The 21,551-nt window shown below is 39.2% G+C and overlaps 1 protein-coding gene across 1 annotated transcript in view; it reads left to right on the top strand.

Moving 5' to 3' along the window:
* The first annotated feature begins 7,906 nt into the window (after positions 1 to 7,906).
* Positions 7,907 to 21,551, top strand: part of LOC124712018 (NEDD8-activating enzyme E1 regulatory subunit) — a 43,221-nt gene continuing 29,576 nt past the window's right edge. The window contains exons 1-4 of the mRNA XM_047242312.1: positions 7,907 to 8,049; positions 8,162 to 8,326; positions 8,408 to 8,590; positions 10,591 to 10,937. Coding sequence (XP_047098268.1) covers positions 7,982 to 8,049; positions 8,162 to 8,326; positions 8,408 to 8,590; positions 10,591 to 10,937 — 763 coding nt within the window. The 5' untranslated portion in view covers positions 7,907 to 7,981. The remainder of the gene's footprint in view (positions 8,050 to 8,161; positions 8,327 to 8,407; positions 8,591 to 10,590; positions 10,938 to 21,551) is intronic.

Raw genomic sequence — 21,551 nt, 5'->3', positions numbered from 1 at the left:
GACATTGTAACATATGTTTCATATTATCTGTTTTTGTGCATAAGATTATCTTGTACTTACTGGCATGCCAGCAAAGGATACAGTATAGAAAGATGTTTGTTATTGATAGTCATATGTGTTACCTTTGAATATATCCTTGCAAGAAATTAGGTCACAACATGCATGCTATAGTGTGGTTATATGGTTCTAGGACGATGTTTTCGTCCTTAGATTACGATGTAGATGGATTACTTCGTATATTGCTTCACATATAGAATGAATTCTCGATTGCAAGCAGCATTACAAATGATATAATGCTGATGCACAAGTAAGTAAGACTGTTTCTGTTGAATTTAAACACAGTTGTGATTATGTTTGATGGTTCTGCATGGCATATACATCAATAGTAATACTCTTCCATACTGATGTATTTTTTGCAGGTGTTTGAAAATGACTTAGTGCTGAAATTGGCCAATTGCTCAAGAAATAAAAGATATAATTGTACCACCTACTATGGAATAGATTTTCTTTCATAAAAAGTGAAGGAAGACTTACGATGCTCCCCTGCAAAATTAGTGTACACTGAGCAGCTGTAGTACCCAGGAAAGTTAATTACATCAGTTTCCTCACAGCCAGTTATTCTGTAGCTACATACACAACTCGCACAATTGTTTGTTAACAAAGGCTTACAAAAAATGTCCCATGTGTGGCGCCGAGGTGATGCAGTGCATCCACCACTCATTTTGCCACACTCCTGGCCCTACAGGGGAGTGTCAACAGGAAGCCACAGTTTCAAAATCGAGAAGGATGCCAAACAGGTAACAGTTTCTATAGAGAAGCTCAAACCTAAGTACACCTGTGAGGGTGCATTTCTTACTCAGCCTGCGTCATCGCACTCCAACACAGAGGACACACACAGAACAGAAGCAGCCCACCTATGCGCCAGTCGTGTTCATAAGGACAGGCAGACAAATAAAGTGGAAGTTCCACCTATAGTCGGGGACCTAGTTTAAAAAAAAAAGGGGGGGCTGATTTGGCAGCACCACAGATTTACTTCACCACCATGAGTGAATGAGGTTATAACAGAATTATTGTTTGCATTGACATGGTTACATTACTAGTTATTTTCGCTATGATCGTTTCTCATGCAAGTGTTAATTAATACTATTAGTTAGCATTTCCCACAAAAGCTACACCGCAGTTTCCTGGTTCTCAATCGATGGACGGACACACACACACACACACACACACACACACACACACACACACAAGCAGCTGTACCGAGGAAAAACTGGATAATATACGAGATATCCATGGTCTATGTGAAGGATTTTAAGAAGAGCACATTAATAATAATTAATACGTTTCAGTATTTGCAAATAACTGAGCAGAAGTACCCAAGAACACGACCAAAATTACCTGGAATGTTCAATTCCAAGAATAGCTTGTGTAGAGATGGGTATGGCTCTATGGAGTTCATTGCTGAATTTTTTTGAAATGTATAATCGCTACACATGTGAGTAGGAAATTAAGAGCTAGAGACAGATCGATTGGAATCAGAAGGCAGCTTCTTATAACTGTAAGAATCTATAATAGATTGCTGGTAAATTTCAGACATGGAATTGAAAATCCCCTGGTATTCAGAAACAAAATAAAAGAAGTGTTCAAAAATTGGCCAGTCTATACTTTATTAGAGTACATGTAGTTCCAGGCAAATTTAAAAATGCAAAAAAAAATCATTGTAACCTGTCGTAATTGATACATCATCTAACTGAGACACCTAACTTCGTGTAATCCATTTAGATAACAATTTGTATAACTTCACATGTATTGGATCGTATTTCATTCAATGCTTGCTTGAACACTCTTTAGATTAACATGGGAAAACTACCATCGGTTAAGGAGCCACCCTTTTGACGATTTAGATCATTCTTTCCATCTCTGCCACTTTATTTACATTTTTTTGGGTGATGGGGAGTCTAGCTGCGAATGCTGACCACAGAAGAAGTTCCTCATGCGAGTTGTTGTCTTGAACTAATACATTCCTTGCACGAAAGTAACAACTGAAATGTACTTCCCAGACAGACAATGAGGGACCAGCTGTAGACTATAACTGTTTCATGTGGACTCAAGAGATTTGTGGCAGCTTATTGCATGTACAGATATCTGTGCAGACTGATTGTTGCATGTGGACTGGACTTAACATTATGACCCTGAAAATACTTTGTTCAGTTCTGATCTATGTTATGTAACTATCAAAGAAATTGTTTGCTGCAAATATGTCATTTGGTCAATGATGATCACCACTGGCCTGAACTGATGATAGCACTATCTCCTGCAACAGAAATATTAAATGTTTATTATACTGGTACACATATTAGTTGTGGTATTACTCACATCTTATATAATTTAGTCTAGACTTATTCTCTCCATTTATGGATATTTAACATGGTAAGTAAGCAATGTTACAAATAATGAAGGGATAACATAGCACAAAGCGTTGTTGTTATTGCTGTTACGATCTTCATTCTGAAGACTGGTTTGGCGCAGCTCTCCATGCTACGCTACCCTGCAGAGTAAGTAATGCAATCTATGCCCATTTTAACATGCTTAATGAATTCATTCTTTGGTCTCTCTCTACAATTTTTACCCTCCAATCTTCCCTCCAATACCGAATTGATAATTCATTGATGCCTCATGTTGTATCCTATCAACCAATTCCTTCTTTTAGTTAAATGGTGCCATAAATTTCTTTTCTCCCAGTTTCGATTCAGTACCTCAACAACAGTTGTGCAATCTAATCTTCAGCAATCTTCTATTCTCTCGTTGTCTGAAGTGCTTATCATTCACATTTCATTTCTGTATAAGATTACACTCCACACAAAAATCTTCAGAAAAGACTTCCTAAAATTTAAATCTATATTTGTTGTTAACAAATTTCTCTTTGTCAGAAACGGTTGTCTCGCCATTGCCGGTCTACATTTTATATGCTCTCTGCTTTAGCCATCATCAGTTACTTAGCTGTATATATAGGAAAACTCATCTACTACTTTTAATATATCATTTCCTAATCTAGTTCACTCAGCATCACCTGATTTAATTCGACTACACTCCATTACCATTGTTTTATTTTTGCTTGAGTTCATCTTCTGAACTTCTTTCAAGACACCTTTCAACTGCTCTTCCAAGTCCTTTGCCACCTCTGACAGAATTACATCGCCATACTTCAAAACTTTCATTTCTTCTACTTGAACTTTAATTCTCTCTCCAAATTTTATCTTTGGTTTCCTTTACTAGTTGCTCAATGAACAGAATGAATAATATTGGGGGTAGGCTACATCCCTGACTTACTCCCTCCTTCTGCTTCCAATTCATGTTCTGCATCTCTTATAACTGCAGTCTTGTTTCCATACATGTTGGAAATAATCTTTTGCTCCCTGTATTTCATCCCTGTTACAATCAAAATTTTGAGGACAATATTGCCAGAGGCTTTTTCTAAATCTATGAATTTATAAAAATGTGTTTACATTTCTTCAGTTTATCTTGTGGGATAAGTCATAGCATCAGAATTGCTCATGTTTCTCTGGAACCCGAATTGAACTTTCCTAGAGTTGGCTATGACCAATTGTTCCATTCATTTGTAAATAATTTCTGTCAGTATTTTGCACCTATGAATATTTAAAGTGATGGTTCAGTAGTATTCATACTTGTCAGCACCTACCTTCTTTGGAATTGGATTTAGTACCCTATTCCTTAAGTTGGAGGGTATTTCATCTGTGTCATATGTCTTGCACACCAGATGGAAGATTTGTATCATGCCTGGCTCTCCCAAGGACCTCAATAATTCTGGGGGAATGTCATCTATTCAAGGGGCCTTGTTTCGATTTAGACCTGTCAAATTTTTCTTACAGTATCATATCTCCCACCTCAACTTCATCTACTACCTCTTCCCTGTCTATAATATCGTCTTCAAGTTCATTTCCCTGTAGAGCCCTTTCTATATATTCCTTCCACCTTCCAGTTTTCCTTTCTTTGCTTAGCTCCAGCTTATAATCCGAGTTCTTGATATTCACACAGTTGTTCCTTTTCCCTCCAAAGGTCTCTTCAGTCTTCCTATTGCCAGTATCTTTCCCCTGTTATACGTACTTTTACATGATTGCATTTACTTTCTCTTAATGGTGTTTCCAGGAGAGATGTCATAATGTCTTGTGGTGGCATAGTGATTCCATGGTGAAGTGTCTGACTAAAGTTCTAAAGATTTCAGGTTCAAACCAAGACGAGTCATAGGGTTTGTATCTGACAACTTTGACTTCTTTCAACTCTTGTAGTGTTCATTAATGTGGAAAATGCTGAGTCCTACCATGGTGCAGGATGCCATTAGGGTGTAGATCCCTGTAGAACTGTCTGGGAAAAGCAGTTTGAAGGTTAGAGGAAGCCAATGGAATATTACCCCTAGGTCTATGCCTAGTGAAGCAAAATCTTCATGTTGACAATATCTTTAATTACATAATTCTCTCTAATGACAGTTTCATTTTAAGCTCTTTTTCTGACCTACACTCAGCATGAAAGTGGACCCAACAAATGTCATATTCATGAAAACAAGTCTGGCACCCAATATAGGAGATAGGAGGAAGTGAACCCCATACCAACGAAAAGTAGTTGCTGTACAAAGGTAACTTGCTCGAACACTAGCATCTGGTGTGATCACAGAGCGTTTATATGTGTGACACAAGTAATATGGATAACACAAAATGAAACAAGTATTAAGCATTTATCAAAATAATATACACAGATACACTTAGCTCTGAGCGATGAATGAGGTGTGGCTATTGTAATGGATCTGGAAGTTATGTTTTAATTTTGAATTATGTTACTATTTTTTTGTATTAACCATAAAAAAACTACATTTGAAGAAATGGTATTTGAAACAACAAAATGAGGCAAACACGTTGAACCACGTCTTGTCTGCAGCCGACAAAGATGCATTGTGGAATCATACTTAGACAACTGAAGCCAAGACTAATATCGCCTTGCAAACGTCTAACGGAAAAGGTACTGTCACGAAATATGGCAAATTTAAGTAAATAAAAAATAGTGACCATATTTTCAACTTGTGTCTTAGCTGGGATGCCATATTTCACTATACACTAAACTAATGTAACACAATGAAAGTGAACTATGTAACCTATAGAAGCTCAATCCGGACTGCTGTAACAAACAGTTTGTTGTTCAGGTTCGAGTCTGAATAAAGGCATGTTTCCACAGGCATGAAATCGTTACAAGTGCCTCTCTCCACCACCACTCATGTAAATCAGTTTACACGTGGAAACATCATATTTGCACACTGTCCGGCCAACTTACACGTAAATTACGAAAGTTGAAAAGCATTCTGCAGTTTTGCTTGATTTTACTTCCTTTATCACTGCCTACAAGCTTCAGCAACTGCCCATAGGTGGATCTGCTGTCATTCTGCTCTGGTTTGTTCAATAGCACATATCCAGAATCGTTTTTTTATGTGTATCGAAAGTTAGCGTCATGCCAAAATAATGGGCTTAGTCTTCAACTAAGTAAATAAATATTTTATAAAGTGACCAAATGTTCTTAAGGAATGCGATAGGAATTGGATTAAAAAGTATTGAAACTGAAAGTGTGAACTTGCTAATGTTTGTATTGTAGCAGAACAGTCTATACTGCAAAGGTCTTTTTTATTTCAGTATAATGATAATATGTTAATGTAAATATTAACGAGAAATGGAAATTTATATCTGGTTAGAGATTTTAAACTACTCTTGACCATCATTAAAATTCTATGTAAATATAACAGTGTTCATACTGGCACTGTCATTGGGTAATGACTGTTCTGTTCAGTAATACAATGTTTGGTTATGAAATTAAGTACCCTACCAATGAAATAAATGTTGTATATTTACAGTACCTGTGACCTATCAGAATATTAACTCGGATAATAAAAACAAAGCTGAACTGTTGAGACAAAAACTTTACTTTCCAATATATTGATTAACTCGGATAATAAAAACAAAGCTAAACTGTTGAGACAAAAAATTCACTTTCCAATGTACCTACAATGTATTGTAGACAACAAAAATGTAGAAGTAGTGCTCTTCAGAATGCACTACACATATTGGAGTGACTCCAGTACCCAGATATTTCCGTGTTACTTGTAATTTAATGTGAGCTGGCAAGGCATCTCGCATATTTGTATTAGACTTTTGTGAAGATCAAAAATTTGACTAAAAAAGATTACAAAACTGATTTTACTCATTCGAAAATGATTCTGAACGAAACGTCGTTCTTGGCCGATTAATCAGTTGGTAGCGTATTGAAGGTTCCCAAAAGATTCCTACAAGCTGCCCATTATCATACTCAACATTTGTGTGTCTGATATTTGTTCAACAACATCAGTATAAGCTCTTCAGATAAAAACTGCTAAAATCCCAAACGAATAATTTCACTTGCTGCCCTCATGAAAGTCGTAGAAGTAGCATTTACAACGCTAATGTGCATGTAAGCATAGTGGTGGGAGGAAGCACGTGTAAAAAAGTTCATGTCTGTCTAAACCCGGGTTAACACTTTGCCACTCAGCAGTTGCTGATTGATAATCACTCATTTATAGCTGCTGGGCTACAGCTGCAGCAACTGTAGATCGGCAACAATAGTGACAACTGGTCAGTGACTGGTTGGTGACTGTAGAATTGCTGCTGGTGATGAATTGCAGCAATTGACCAAGTGTGACTGTGCATCCGCTTTTATCCTCGAGCTGCAGAAGGATGCCCATCTGTGATCTATTTTGTGGTTTCAGGAAGTAGTTCCTAGTGTTACTGCCCTCTGTAGTGGCTGAACTAACTATTGGCAACAAGTGAGGTAGCACAGTTTTTACCACACTGGACTCGCATTCTGGAGGACAACGGTTCAAATCACCATCTGTCCAACCAGATTTTTTCTGTGATTTCCCTAGATCGCTCCAAGCAAATGCTGGGATGGTTCCTTTAAAACGGGCATGGCCATTTTTCTTCCCTTTGGTAATCCGAGCTTGTGCTCAATCTCTAATAGCTACACTGTCGACAGTACATTAAACTCTAATCTTCCTTCCTTATTATTGGCAGATAGAATGGACTCTTTGCGGCTCTTGTTGCGAAAGCATAAATACATTCCTATTTACGAATGCCATAAGGTTTCGACTTATTGGAACTTTGTGCGCCGTGACTGGAGACTGCCTGGCTGGTGGTACCTCTGTAGCTATTGCTGTGCGCCATATGAGATGGTGTAGACAGCAGTAAGATAAATTTTATAAAGGAAAAAAAAAATCTCGTTTGATAGGTTGAAAGTAAGCAAGCTGTGAAAGCTGAGAAACATCTAAAATGAGTATGGTACGATTAAATTGCGCGAATATAAATCACCTTTCAAGGTATCACAGACCTCGAGGTACGCTACAGATCAGTCTGTAACCACAACCAAATCGGCCGAACTCAGCCGAAAGCCAGATGTACCGTGCTCATTTCAGCGATTCATGAAAATTACGGAAGAGGAAATCAGAACACAGACCGCCAGACACACCGAGTGGGGTGGCACAGTGGTTAGCACACTGGACTCGCATTCGGGAGGACGACTGTTCAAACTCGCGTATGGCCATCCCGATTTATGTTTTCCATCATTTCCCTAAATCGCTTCAGGCAAATGTTGGGATTGTGCCTTTGAAAGGATAATGCCGACTTTCTTCCCCATTCTTCCCTAATCCGATGGGATCGATGGTCCCTTCCCCCAAATCAACCAACCAACCACCAGAGTGACCAGACACTCTTCCAAAGCTTGTCGGTATTTTTGTTCTGTCCAAAGATATTATTGGATAATTTTGTCCAAAGACATGGATAACATCACCTCGGTTTTTTGTCTGTGACGAGGAGGTGAATCTCCTTGGTGTGTGTGTATACAATTGTTTCGTACCGAGGTAGTGAAGGTTGTTTGCGTGTATTTATTGTTTGAAATGGCATCGCCGGCGCCGAAGTCGCCGGAGCAGTCAGATAAATCAAAGAAATACGATCGTCAGCTCAGGTTAACAACTTTTTGCACTTCATATTGCTCTTTTGTGTTGTTAATTTTTAGTTGCGCCTTTGCGTCTATAAAACATCAGATGTGATATTTATTAACGACTATTATTGTGCAGATTGTGGGGTGATCACGGTCAAGCTGCGTTGGAGTTATCGCAAGTATGTCTTATAAATGCAAATGGCTTGGGAACAGAAATTCTCAAATCGTTGGTGTTGCCAGGTATCGGCGCTTTTACAATTGTAGATGGCAAGAAAGTGACGGAAGAGGATATTGGATGCAAGTAAGCACAAACACAACGGCGAATAGGTTATAACAAACTGTTCAGCGTTTTAGTGTACATTAGCACCAATTTTCTCTCTAGTTTTTTTCTAGATGTGGATAGCTGTGGTAAATCACGGGCACAGGTAGCAACACAGCTGTTGTTAGAACTGAATCCTGATGTTCGCGGTGATTATGTTGATGAAGATGTAGAACAACTATTAGAGAACAGCGCAGACTTTTTCAACAATTTCACAGTGGTGATTGGGTCATCGTTAACAGAAAGGTAATTGTTTTTTTTTTATAGCTTACATTGGTGATCCGTATGGATAATGAAGTCTAGAGTTGGATGCATTACCCTGGCAAGGTTGAGTTTGAACGCTGTTAGTATGAGGGTGTCATCACCAAACATTATTTTTTTCGAAATATCTTTTAATGTAATGTTATTAGAAAATAGTTACTGTTCCTTAAGTACAGGAGAGTAGCCAGCACTGGATTCTATGACCACACATGCTATACTCCCCTACTCTGAGCTTAGTTTTGTTGCTCTAGTAGGCTGTCACTGTGATCCTGATTGCAAGAAGGATGCAGTTAATGCCATAACATTTATTTTCTCAGGGAAAATCTTGGGGTCACATCTAAGCTTGGCCAAGTTCTCATATTATATGAATAACAAAAATTTTGTGAAATCTAACCTGGATTAAAGTTCAAGCAGCTATTCATTGTTGCTTTACAGCTTATAATTCTAGTTGTTGATAAACACATAGTGGAGGTGACGCGATTGCATATGAGATATATCTTCATGACCTCGAAAGTCTTACATTATCAAGTCCAGTACATTTTCTCCAAAAAAATGGTGTTTGTTGCTAATAATAAAAATCAGTTTCAGCTGAACTGTGATGCAGCAGACACTGCAAGACACAAAAAATAATTTTAACGTAGACTTTGCTGGAATTATTGAACCTTCCAATACAACCCATCTGCATTGACGTACGACCTTGTCAGAATGACAGACACAAACCACTCCTTCAAATTGGGCCTCACGAAAGTTGCACCATAACTATAGTTACTATTTCTCTCATATTCATTAGCTTCACCAACTCAGAACCAAACTGACACCTCTGAACCTAGCATTAGGTCACAATACAAACCAGTCTTATCATCATAACCTATGCTCTAAAAACCAATAAAGAAGCAAAATAAATATTCTGACTGTTCTGTTCAACCTCCATTTGCACACATATGACACGATGCACCATAACATGATTTCATGACACATTACATCTGATAGATTCAACCGGTGCCTATTTTGCCTTCTTGTGTAGGACTCAGAATGGAGTTTCTTTCTTATGAGAATGCCTTCAGTATGCTCCCATGTAACATAAAGCAAGCTGTTGGAAATTCCAATTAGCTTTAGAGAAAACCGTACCTGAATGGTCATATGTAAAGATTACCTGATTGTGTGTGCGCAAAGACTGAAAATTCCTGATTGCTGCACGGCAGCTAGGTGTATTCATTGATAAGCAGCTGAACAAGTAGCAGTGTATTGTAAATAGGTCTGTGTTGTGACCAACTTACGTATCTAATTTCTGTGGATAATATCAAAGTATTTCTGTAAATACTGAACTCTCAGCAGAAAATAAACAGCAGCATCTTTTGATATTACGTGCCTTGATTCATTCATGTCTCCTTGATACGATCTGCAGAACATGATCAGTGAAGTCAATCAAAAAATTACATGCTGTACTAGATTGTTATATATGTGCATATACCTGTACCATGAGAGCAGAATTGGTAATGTATTGGAATAAGCAGAACTGCAGATGCATTAAAATATCATAAACACCAGTTTTGAAAAAAAGGGTAGGAAAAATATCAGCCGAAAGAAATAAAAATGAAAGTTCCTTACATGGAGGTGCTTCGGTAGGACACACAGAAAAATCCTTGATAGAACTTCAGGATAGATTAAACCTGTGTGCCAGACTGGGACTTGCACCCAGAGCCTTACATTTCACAGACAACATTCTTGCTGAGTACGCTATCTCAGGGATGACTCTCAATCCTCTTCCCCTTCTGTGAGTAGCTCTCGACTTTATTTCAAACTTGGAAACTATTCATGTAATTTGCTAGAACAGTTGTCATAAAAGGATGAATACTCTTGGATAATGGTTTTCGTCTGTCACTTTCAAAGTTAATTAAAGTCAGTAGTGTACTAACAATGTTTCTTCATAAGTATATGGAATTTTTATATTGCTGTGTTATTTATCAGGCCTACTTCTGTTTCAGAGTCCTCATCCCGTTATCAAAAAAGTTGTGGGAGTTGGATATACCTTTCATTGTCTGTCGCAGCTATGGGTTTGTCGGCTATGCGAGAATACAAGTTGCAGAACACACAGTAATTGAAACCCATCCTGACAACCAAATGCCAGATCTGCGGCTTGATAAACCTTTTTCTGCTCTCCAGAATCATATAGATTGTATAAATCTAGATTTAATGGAATATAAAGATCATGCACATGTTCCTTATGTAATTATACTGTATAAATACCTTCAGAAATGGAGAGAGCAAAATGGAGGCAGGTTACCAAATACTTTTAAGGAAAAGGAGAGGTTACGAGAAATGATTAGACAAGGTATGGTTAATTACTTATGTCTTATGCACTTTTGCAATCTTTCTGCAAAATAATACATATTTTATGCTTCGTGACTTTTCAGAAATAGTTAGATTTAGTTCACTGGTGTTTAATGGTAATAAATTTGTGTAATTTGTAGGATTATTCCAAATTGAGAGATATTGAGACTTACAGAAAGCCATTCCGTTTGAGAAGTCTTACCATAAACTTCTCAAAGTAAAGTTTCTCACCAGCTACACATCTCTGAATGTGTGGTGACTTTGATTCAAGCGAAGCAGAATGAAACAAATGGCTACAGGACTTTTTATGACCTTGAAACAAAACCGTAACTAAAATAAAGGCAGGCAGTTCGAAAGTGCACATATGAAATCAAAATCTGTTACTAGGTAACGTTCAATACCTTGTTGCTCTGACCCATACACTGTAACGTATGGATTCAACTAGGTGCGCTGTCCACACTGTGGTTGAGATATTTTTGTTCAAACGTGTCCCGTTCTCATGTTGGTCCTGTGAGTCATCCACTGTGTGATGAGGGGTCCTGCAATGATATACTCAAAATTTCAGCTGTTCCGACCACACTCATTTGGGTTTACACCAATAGAAACTGTCAGCCATTCCAGCCAGGTGAAATCTACAGCGTATTGCTAGCCTCCACAGGCTGCTTTCACCACATCGGCCTGTTAGGAATACAGCAGATGTACATACATCATGTTGTTGTTGTTGTTGTTGTTGTTGTTGTCTCCAGTCCTGAGACTGGTTTGATGCTGCTCTCCATGCTACTCTATCCTGTGCAAGCTTCTTCATCTCCCAGTACCTACTGCAGCCTACATTCTTCTGAATCTGCTTAGTGTATTCATCTCTTGGTCTCCTTCTACGATTTTTACCCTCCACGCTGCCCTCCAGTACTAAATTTGTGATCCCTTGATGCCTCGGAACATGTCCTACCAACCGATCCCTTCTTCTGGTCAAGTTGTGCCACAAACTCCTCTTCTCCCCAATTCTATTCAATACCTCCTCATTAGTTATGTGATCTACCCATCTAATCTTCAGCATTCTACTGTAGCACCACATTTCGAAAGCTTCTATTCTCTTCTTGTCCAAACTATTTATCGTCCATGTTTCACTTCCATACATGGCTACACTCCATACAAATACTTTCAGAAACCACTTCCTGACACTTAAATCAATACTCGATGTTAACAAATTTCTCTTCTTCAGACACGCTTTCCTTGCCATTACGAGTCTACATTTTATATCCTCTCTACTTCGACTATCATCAGTTATTTTGCTCCCCAAATAGCAAAACTCCAATACTTCATTAAGTGTCTCATTTCCTAATCTAATTCCCTCAGCATCACCCAACTTATTTCGACTACATTTCATTATCCTCGTTTTGCTTTTGTTGATGTTCGTCTTATACCCTCCTTTCAAGACACTGTCCATTCCGTTTAACTGCTCTTCCAAGTTCTTTGCTGTCTCTGACAGAATTACAATGTCATCGGCAAACCTCAAAGTTTTTATTTCTTCTCCATGGATTTTAATACCTACTCCGAACTTTTGTTTCCTTTACTGCTTGCTCATTATACAGATTGAATAGCATCTGGGAGAGGCTACAACCCTGTCTCACTCCCTTCCCAACCACTGCTTCCCTTTCGTGTCCCTCGACTCTTTATAACTGCCATCTGGTTTCTATACAAATTGTAAATAGCCTTTTGCTCCCTGTATTTGACCCCTGCCACGTTCAGAATTTGAAAGAGAGTATTCCAGTCAACATTTTCAAAAGCTTTTTCTAAATCTACAAATGCTAGAAATGTAGGTTTGCTTTTCCTTAATCTTTCTTCTAAGATAAGTCGTAGGGTCAGTATTGCCTCACGTATTCCAACATTTCTACGGGATCCAAACTGATCTTCCCCGAGGTCGGCTTCTACCAGTTTTTCCATTCGTATGTAAAGAATTCTCGTTAGTATTTTGCAGCTGTGACTTATTAAGCTGATAGTTCGGTAATTTTCACATCTGTCAACACCTGCTTTCTTTGGGATTGGAATTATCATATTCTTCTTGAAGTCTGAGGGAATGTCGCCTGTCTCATACATCTTGCTCACCAGATGGTAGAGTTTTGTCAGGACTGGCTCTCCCAATGTTGTCAGTAGTTCTAATGGAATGTTGTCTACTCCCGGAGCCTTGTTTCGACTTGTACATCATACAGGATTTTAAGTTTTACTTACATTGGTTTTATGTCTACCAAGTTCTGTAATACATCTGCTGGCCTGGCTTATTCAGTAGGCATGCTTTGTACACATTTGACAAACCTCTTTTGGGAATGCTCAGTTTTATTATGACAGTCCACCAATGCGGTTTGATGCTTAATGTGGATAAGTTCTTAAATGCAGGGACTCCATAGTTGGCCATCAGCTGTACCAAAATATAACCATTACCTACCTGAAGATGCAACAGTACTGACATGAATGTGCTAGTTGCAAATAAAACACCTTCATACAGCTGTGTGGGCTGTGGAAACATCTAGTCATTCTTGACTTCATAATAATTATTGTAATTTTATGATAATTTGAATGGTTGTTTAGTGTCTTATTCATGTCTCTGAGCTGTGGTTGTCTTCCCCAGATAGTTGTCTTAATTGTTAAGGCTTTGATGTGTTCAATGGTCACAAGTGTTTCTGGCTGTTCCAGTTTCTTAACTATTCAACCAAGTGATATTATTTCTCCCAACCAAGTGATATTATTTCTCCAGACTCTCGGCAGGCATTTTTGCTGTCTACTAATCTTCAGTTGCTTTCTTAGTGCTCGATTGTTGGAGTTGTGGTAATCTGTCTGGGCCTGATAAAAATATGCACACCCAGGCCTTACAACAGCCAGACCCTTCTCTATCAGAAGTGTTATGCATTGCACATGCTTTTGAAATCCACAGGCTGCACAGCAGACATTTTATTCTGGTTTAAGAACCTCTGTTATGACTCCTGCAAGAATAGACTTGAGTAATGGGCTTCCACATTGGATCCAGGGTATATACGCCCCAGGATAACAGGGACTACCACAACAATTTTTTTTATCCAGAAAAAATACAGGAATTTATTGGAATTCCAGAAATTTTTCATGGTTTTAGTTTTTTTTTATAATTTTGACTGGTAAGAACTGATACTCTAATGGAGAGTTTTAGTTTAGCCCTCTTCTGCAGAATAATATTGCAAAGTAAAACATAAACAAGAGAGTGGCACCAAAATAAAACTTTGGTGGCAAAGAAAATGCACCATTTATGACAACAGAACACAGTGCATCCACAAGTGTCTGCCGAAAGTACCATGTGTCAAAGGCTTTAGGAGGAAGACTATGCAATACAATTTCCTTTAAACAAGATGAATTATTCTATGTCTGAGAATGTACAATGAATTTCTTCAACCAAGGTGCATTTGACTCTCATTCGAAATGTAACACTTTGAGGACCAACCACTTGGGCCCAGAAGACCATCCAATTATGTCATTATTTAACATTTTTGTCTTTGATATATCTCAAAAGGTAACACACACTTAGAAAGACCAAGCTTCAAGATTAATTTTTCATAATTACGTAAGCTCTTTCATAGATAACAAATAATAAAATAACAATGGCAAAATTATAATTATCCTAAAAAAAAAAGCGTGAGTTGAGAGGTCTGACTGGCTTTTCTATGGAAAAGTGAAATGCTCAACGGAACATGTATTCAGCCAGGTAACCCACAAAATGTTTGGCTCGTCAGAAATATTCTTGTCAGAAATATTCAGCTGCTACAATTCAAGCTGTGCTGCCTAACCACACCCTCGGAAAAAAACAGCAAAAAGTTGTGGACAATCAGTATTATAGGTGAAAGTTTATCTTTCCTTGCAGCTATACTTTATGTACATTAATTTAAACCATTAAGTTTCCCTATTTGTGTGTTTGCACTATTTATCAGTGATGTTGCTATTTGCTGACTACATGTGTCCCATGCTCTGAATATCTGCTGTCATTGATCTCGGAGGTCATGTGATATGAACTATTATTGGCTGCCGTAAGTGCATAGCAATCTTGATTTCTGTGCTTCAGAACCTACCATGCTGTAATTGGTGGAATTCGTGTTTATACATTCATAATATAAAAATATGCAGTGTACCATAAGCCGTACATCAAAGATCTTTCAAAATGTGTTGATTTTTGCTGGGTTTTGTTTCTTAAATTGCAGGGAAGTTCTGTGCTTGTGTATAAAACTTTTACCATTCAAAGGATTGATAAGTTTTACAGTTCTGAGGGAAAATACAAGTTGTGATCGAAAAGTAACTGGAACTTTTTAGTTTCGCGGGCTCTATACATGCGATTTTTTTAAAAAAATTTCATATTATTAGTACACATGTTCCTGAAGTATGTTTACCTTTTCAGCTCTTTTGAATTTTTAGGTTATTTTTGACAGTCGAAAAGGTTATAGTTGTTTTCGTGTGCTCAGCAGAGTTTAACTTTTCAAAAAGATGGATCAAGGAATTTGCATTAAATTTTGTTTAAAAATGGAACAAAGTGCAAAACTGCATTCAAAATGTTGACTGTGGCTTTTGGCGAATCTACTATGAGTAAGATTATGAATAGTATAAACATTCCAAACAGGGTCGAGAAGACATTGAAGACAACTGCCCTGGACACACTAGCACATCAATTACTGATGACAGTGGGAAAGAAATAAAGAAAATCGCCATCAGAGAGGTTGCTGATGATGTCGGCATATCCTTTTGCTCATGCCAAGCAATTTTTTCGGATGTTTTGTACATGAAATGTGAAGCAGCAAAGTATGTTCTGAAATTGTTGAATTTTGACCAAAAATGACAATGCATAGACTCTGCTGAGGAATTACAGAATGAGGTTGACAGTGATCTAGAACTAATGAAGAAGTTTATAACACGTGTTGAAACGGATATATGGGTATGATGTTGAAGTAAAGTCCCAACAGAAACTGCTGACGAGCCAAGACCAAAGGAAATTTAACAAGTTTGATCACATGTGAATATTCTTCTAATTGTTTTCTTTGATTACAATGGGACAGTGCATCATGAATTCCTGCCATATGGTCATACAGCCAATAAGGGAATACTACCTGGAAATTATGCACCGTTTGCATAAACCACTCATGGAAATTGCATCATGATAATGCTTCTGCTCACATCTCAATGCTTGTTCATAATTTTTTGGCAAAAACAAAACCATTATACAAAATTGTTAAGGCTTTGATGGCCACTTGTTGACAAACTACCTGTTGGCTTCTGCCTTGTGTTCTTCGGCCGAAGTTTGTCGGATGGCTTTTCCTGATATTTCGCCAGCAGGAGTGGTTGGAATTGTCGAAGCTTCACACTCCATTGCTGTTGGTTGACTTGAGCCGAGCTCGCAACTGCAGACCATGTGTACCTTGCGCGCCAATGTCCAAGGGCTTCTCCATAGTCATTTCCGGTGCAGTGAAGCCTCGGACATTGGCACGCCAGGTACATATAGTCTGCGGCGGCGAGCTCGGTTCCGGTCTGCCACTCATGCTGGAGAAAGGTCAGAAAAATCATCGAATGAATGTCAGCCGAGGAACCCGATACAGAAGCCAACAGGCATCTTGTCAAAACCATTATGTTGCCTTGGCCACTGTATTTGCAGGACATGGCCCTCTGTGACTTCTTTCTACTCCCAAGGCTGAAAAGAAGCATGAAAGGGTGTCATATTGCCACCATTGATGAGATAAAAACAGAATGCTGAAGGATCTGAATACCATAGCAAAAAGTGAGTTCCAGAAGCATGGCACAAGTGTATTGCATTTGAGCAAGATTACTTTGAAGGGGACAAAGTTGATGTTTATGAAAAAATAAAGATTCCTCAAGAAAAAGAAAAAATCCTGTTACTTTTTGATCACACATTGTATATTATCTCTTAACGTGGAAAAACTGTACTTTTAACCAGGCTATTGTGTACTTTCGGCCGGGAAAAAGTGAATTTTGACTCAGGAAAAAGTCGTCTGTTTTTAGCCAGGAAATGTGGAGAAAATCCGGGATTTTTTTCTTGTCTGCATATGCACCCTGTGGATCATAATGTGATAAACATGTCTTGCTTGGCAGAAGCAGTGATACACTACTGGCCATTAAAATTACTACACCACGAAGATGATGTGCTACAGACACAAAATTTAACCGACAGGAAGAAGATGCTGTGATATGCAAATGATTAGCTTTTCAGAGCATTCACACAAGGTAGACGCTTGTGGCGACACCTACAACGTGCTGACATGAGGAAAGTTTCCAACCGACTTCTCACACACAAACAGCAGTTGACCGGCGTTGCCTGGTGAAACATTGTAGTGATGCCTCGTGTAAGGAGGAGAAATGCATACCATCACGTTTCTGACTTTTATAAAGGTCAGATTGTAGCCTATCGCGATTGCGGTTTATCGCATCACGACATTGCTGCTCGCGTTGGTCAAGATCCAATGACTGTTAGCAGAATATGGAATCGGTGAGTTCAGGAGGGTAATACGAAACACCGTGCTGGATCCCAACGGCCTCGTATCACTAGCAGTTGAGATGATAGGCATCTTATCCGCATAGCTGTAACATACTGTGCAGCCACGTCTCGATCCCTGAGTCAACAGATTGGGGACGTTTGCAAGACAACAACCATCTGCACGAACAGTTCGACGACGTTTGCAGGAGCATGGACTATCAGCTCTGAGACCATGGCTGCGGTTACCCTTGACACTGCATTACAAACAGGAGCGCCTGCAATGGTGTACTCAATGATGAACCTGGGTGCTCAAATGGCAAAACGTCATTTTTTCGGATGAATCCAGGTTCCGTTTACAGCATCATGATGGTTCGCATCCGTGTTTGGCGACATCGTGCTGAACGCACATTGGAAGCGTGTAGTCGTCATCGCCATACTGGCGTATCACCCGGCGTGATGGTATGGGGTGCCATTGGTTACACGTCTCGGTCACCTCTTGTTCGCATTGACAGCACTTTGAACAGTGGACGTTACATTTCAGATGTGTTACGACCCATCGTTCTACCCTTCATTAGATCCCTGAGAAACCCTACATTTCAGCAGGATAATGCACAACCGCATGTTGTACGGGCCTTTCTGGATACAGAAAATGTTTGACTGCTGCCCTGGCCAGCACATTCTCCAGATCTCTCACCAACTGAAAACATCTGGTCAATGGTGGCCAAGCAACTGGCTCATCACAATACGCCAGTCACTACTCTTGATGAACTGTAGTATCGTGTTGAAGCTGCATGGGCAGCTGTACCTGTACACGCCATCCAAGCTCTGTTTGACTCAGTGCCCAGGCGTATCAAGGCCGTTATTACAGCCAGAGGTGGTTGTTCTGGGTACTGATTTCTCAGGATCTATGCACCCAAATTGCGTGAAAATGTAATCACATGTCAGCAATACTTTCAGAAACCACTTCCTGACACTTAAATCTATACTTGATGCTAACAAATTTCTCTTCCTCAGAAACACTTTCCTTGCCATTGCCAGTCTACATTTTATATCCTCTCTACTTCAACCATAATCAGTTATTTTGCTCCCCAAATATCCTCCTTTCAAGACACTGTCCATTCTGTTCAACTGCTCTTCCAGGTTCTGTGCTGTCTCTGACAGAATTACAATGTCATCGGCGAACCTCAAAGTTTTTATTTCTTTTCCATGGATTTTAATACCTACTCCAAATTTTTCTTTTGTTTCCTTTACTGCTTGCTCAATATACAGATTGAATAACATCGGGGAGAGGCTACAACTCTGTCTCACTCCCTTCCCAACCACTGCTTCCCTTTCATGTCCCTCGACTCTTATAACTGCCATCTGGTTTCTGTACAAATTGTAAATAGCCTTTCGCTCCCTGTATTTTACCCCTGCCACCTTCAGAATTTGAAAGAGAGTATTCCAGTCAGCATTGTCGAAAGCTTTCTCTAAGTCTACAAATGCTAGAAACGTAGGTTTGCCTTTTCTTAATCTACAACTGCCTCATGGTTACTGATAACATTTTCTTTGTGGACAACCTCAAAAAGCCCAGGTTTGTTTCTTGTTATTAGACCCAATATTTTTCCTTCGTGAATGGGCTTATGAACAATCCATTCTAAATAATTTCAGAGAACGCATGTAGTAAGGTTTCACAGGATGTAAATTTTCTAGTTACAATGGGAGATGAGCCTGGTGGTCAATAGAAAGGTCAGATTGAGTTTATACCCACCAATGATACTGAGCCTTGCACACACAATCTTGCATGTGGTTTTAATTTCTGCGTTGGTGGATTTACATTTCTTATCAACTGCCACAAATACACCATCTCCATTTGTTAGCTTATACTTTTAATGTACACTTACATTTTCCCCAAATATTTCCCTGCCATCAATGTTAGCTTTTAGCCCATTTTGTGTACGTAGTATAAAGTGAGAACAGCTTTTAGGAATACTTCTAACACTGCCACTTTGTTGCTAATAGTTTGGCAGTTAATCACTTAAGATTTTAATATTCTCACCCATAGGATGCATTTCTTTGGATCTCGGATGGATACTTCTGGGTACCCTGTCTGGACTTGATGGTACCCTATCTATCACTGTCTGGACTGGATGGAGAGTTGCCTAATCTAAAAAACTCTTGTTTGCATCCCACACAGTTAGCTATCTGGTAACAGTCTCTGATGTGTTGTGCACACCTTTCCATTTAGGGGAACCCTACAGTTCTCAGCCTTATGGCACAAGCCCAAAAGTAACAGCCTACCTTCTCACAGAATCTTCATACAAGGCTATCTTCTCAACTGTCTCTGCCAGTGGCTTGAGTAATCCAAATATGATCACAGAGCCCAGACGACAGGCATCATTTGTTCCAGTGTGTGCTACAATGCGCAGCTGCCAAAATAGCTTCTTTGACATGTCGAAAGAGACCCCAAGAATACACACTGAGTGTAATTGGTGTTCCTTTTTGTCCCTTGCTGCCATTTCACTTAAGAGGCATCATTGTCAGCCGCGTGTTTGAAATGCCAGTAATTAATTAGAGTCCTCCTGTTTTGCATTTGTCATGTTTTGATACTGGTCACAGCAGGTTTCCTGACAGCTGATGAGAGACTCACTGGCTCAGTTTTGATTCCAATGAAAGACAACGCATGCCTCGAACTTGTTGGTTGTGGGATTAGTATAATACCATGAGTCTTCTGTGTTCCCTGTCTTCGCCGAACAGTGCACCTAACTCTACTACTGACATGCCACTCTATCAGGTAGATGAGTAGTGATAGATCCTCCACTTTGTGTAATGGAGGCAGGATCCGCAGCAGAGGATAGTATCTTTAGGTACCTCTGGTACACGACTCTCAGTAACTCTCCCAACACACTGATTCACAGCAACTTCCAATCATTTGAATATATTGTAGAAATGACATATAACACATGAAGCTGGTGTATGATCAGTTTTAGTCAGAGATTTGTTATACAACATTATGGGTACAGGACAGTTTTCATGCAGAAAGGATGTTTGAAAATATTGTATACTGTGTGTGGGGGAAATGTCTTGAAAACTACACATTGGATCAAAAACCAGTTATAATTCCATTTGTTTGTCTCAGAGAGAGAGAGTGGGAGACATCCATCAATACCGCACTCGACCCACCACCCCACCCCAAGCGTGGGTGACGGGGGGGTAGCGAAGTTTGAAATCTTCAGTTGGAACACCCCCCCCCCCCACAGTTGTTTTTGCATATTACAATTCTATGGTAAAATCTACATACTTTTTGTCTGAAGCATTTTCTTCGTTTTGCCATAGATGGCACTAGAATCAGAGGAACAGAACTGTGTACACAGTTGTAATTTACAGCATGCCACTCAATGTTCCTTGAACATCCAACGGCATGTGGGACCCCACCTCCATGCTGCGAGGGTAGAACTAGCCAGTATTTCGAAACTTCTAATTGAAAACTCCATTCACAATATTGTATTCCTCTGACATATTGAACACAGGACTACTCGATACACTTCTGTGGCCATGGGTAGAGGTGAACACTACTCTACTTTTCCAGTTACAGTCAGTGTTCAGATGTTGTACTGCCAATTTCAATACACTAGTGATCCACTTTTCAAAAGACTGCACACAGGACAAAAGCATGTCTGTGGGAATATCAGCAGAGACAGTTCTTATGTGGTCGACCATGTCTTTCTGGCCTTTTGGCACTTGCCATTACACCTTATCTTTTTAGTATACCCACAGAACGAAATCCAGCAACCTAGCAGATCAATTAATAGGGCCACTTCTGCCGATCCACAGACCAGTATAAACACAGTCTAATACCTTCTATGCTTCAATTGAGTAATGTGCTGGGCAACCATCGTGGTGAAACCGCATACCCTGCAGTAGTACCAGTAGTTCCTGTTCCAAAAACATTCAGTATTTGCATCCATTCAACATGCTGTTGATAAAATACAGACCAATAAATTTGTTCCCCATGATGCTGCACCATATGTTAACTGACTAAGGATGTTGATGGTCAACTTGCTGTAACCAGTGTGGGGATTGTCTACACTCCAGTAGTGCATGTTATGCTGGTTAACCCTACCATGGTTTGTGATTGTAGTCTCA

The sequence above is a fragment of the Schistocerca piceifrons genome, chromosome 1 (assembly GCF_021461385.2).
Source record: "Schistocerca piceifrons isolate TAMUIC-IGC-003096 chromosome 1, iqSchPice1.1, whole genome shotgun sequence".
NCBI lineage: Eukaryota > Metazoa > Arthropoda > Insecta > Orthoptera > Acrididae > Schistocerca > Schistocerca piceifrons.
Note: the sequence above shows the minus strand (reverse complement) of the source record. Positions and strands in the feature narration are given on the sequence as shown.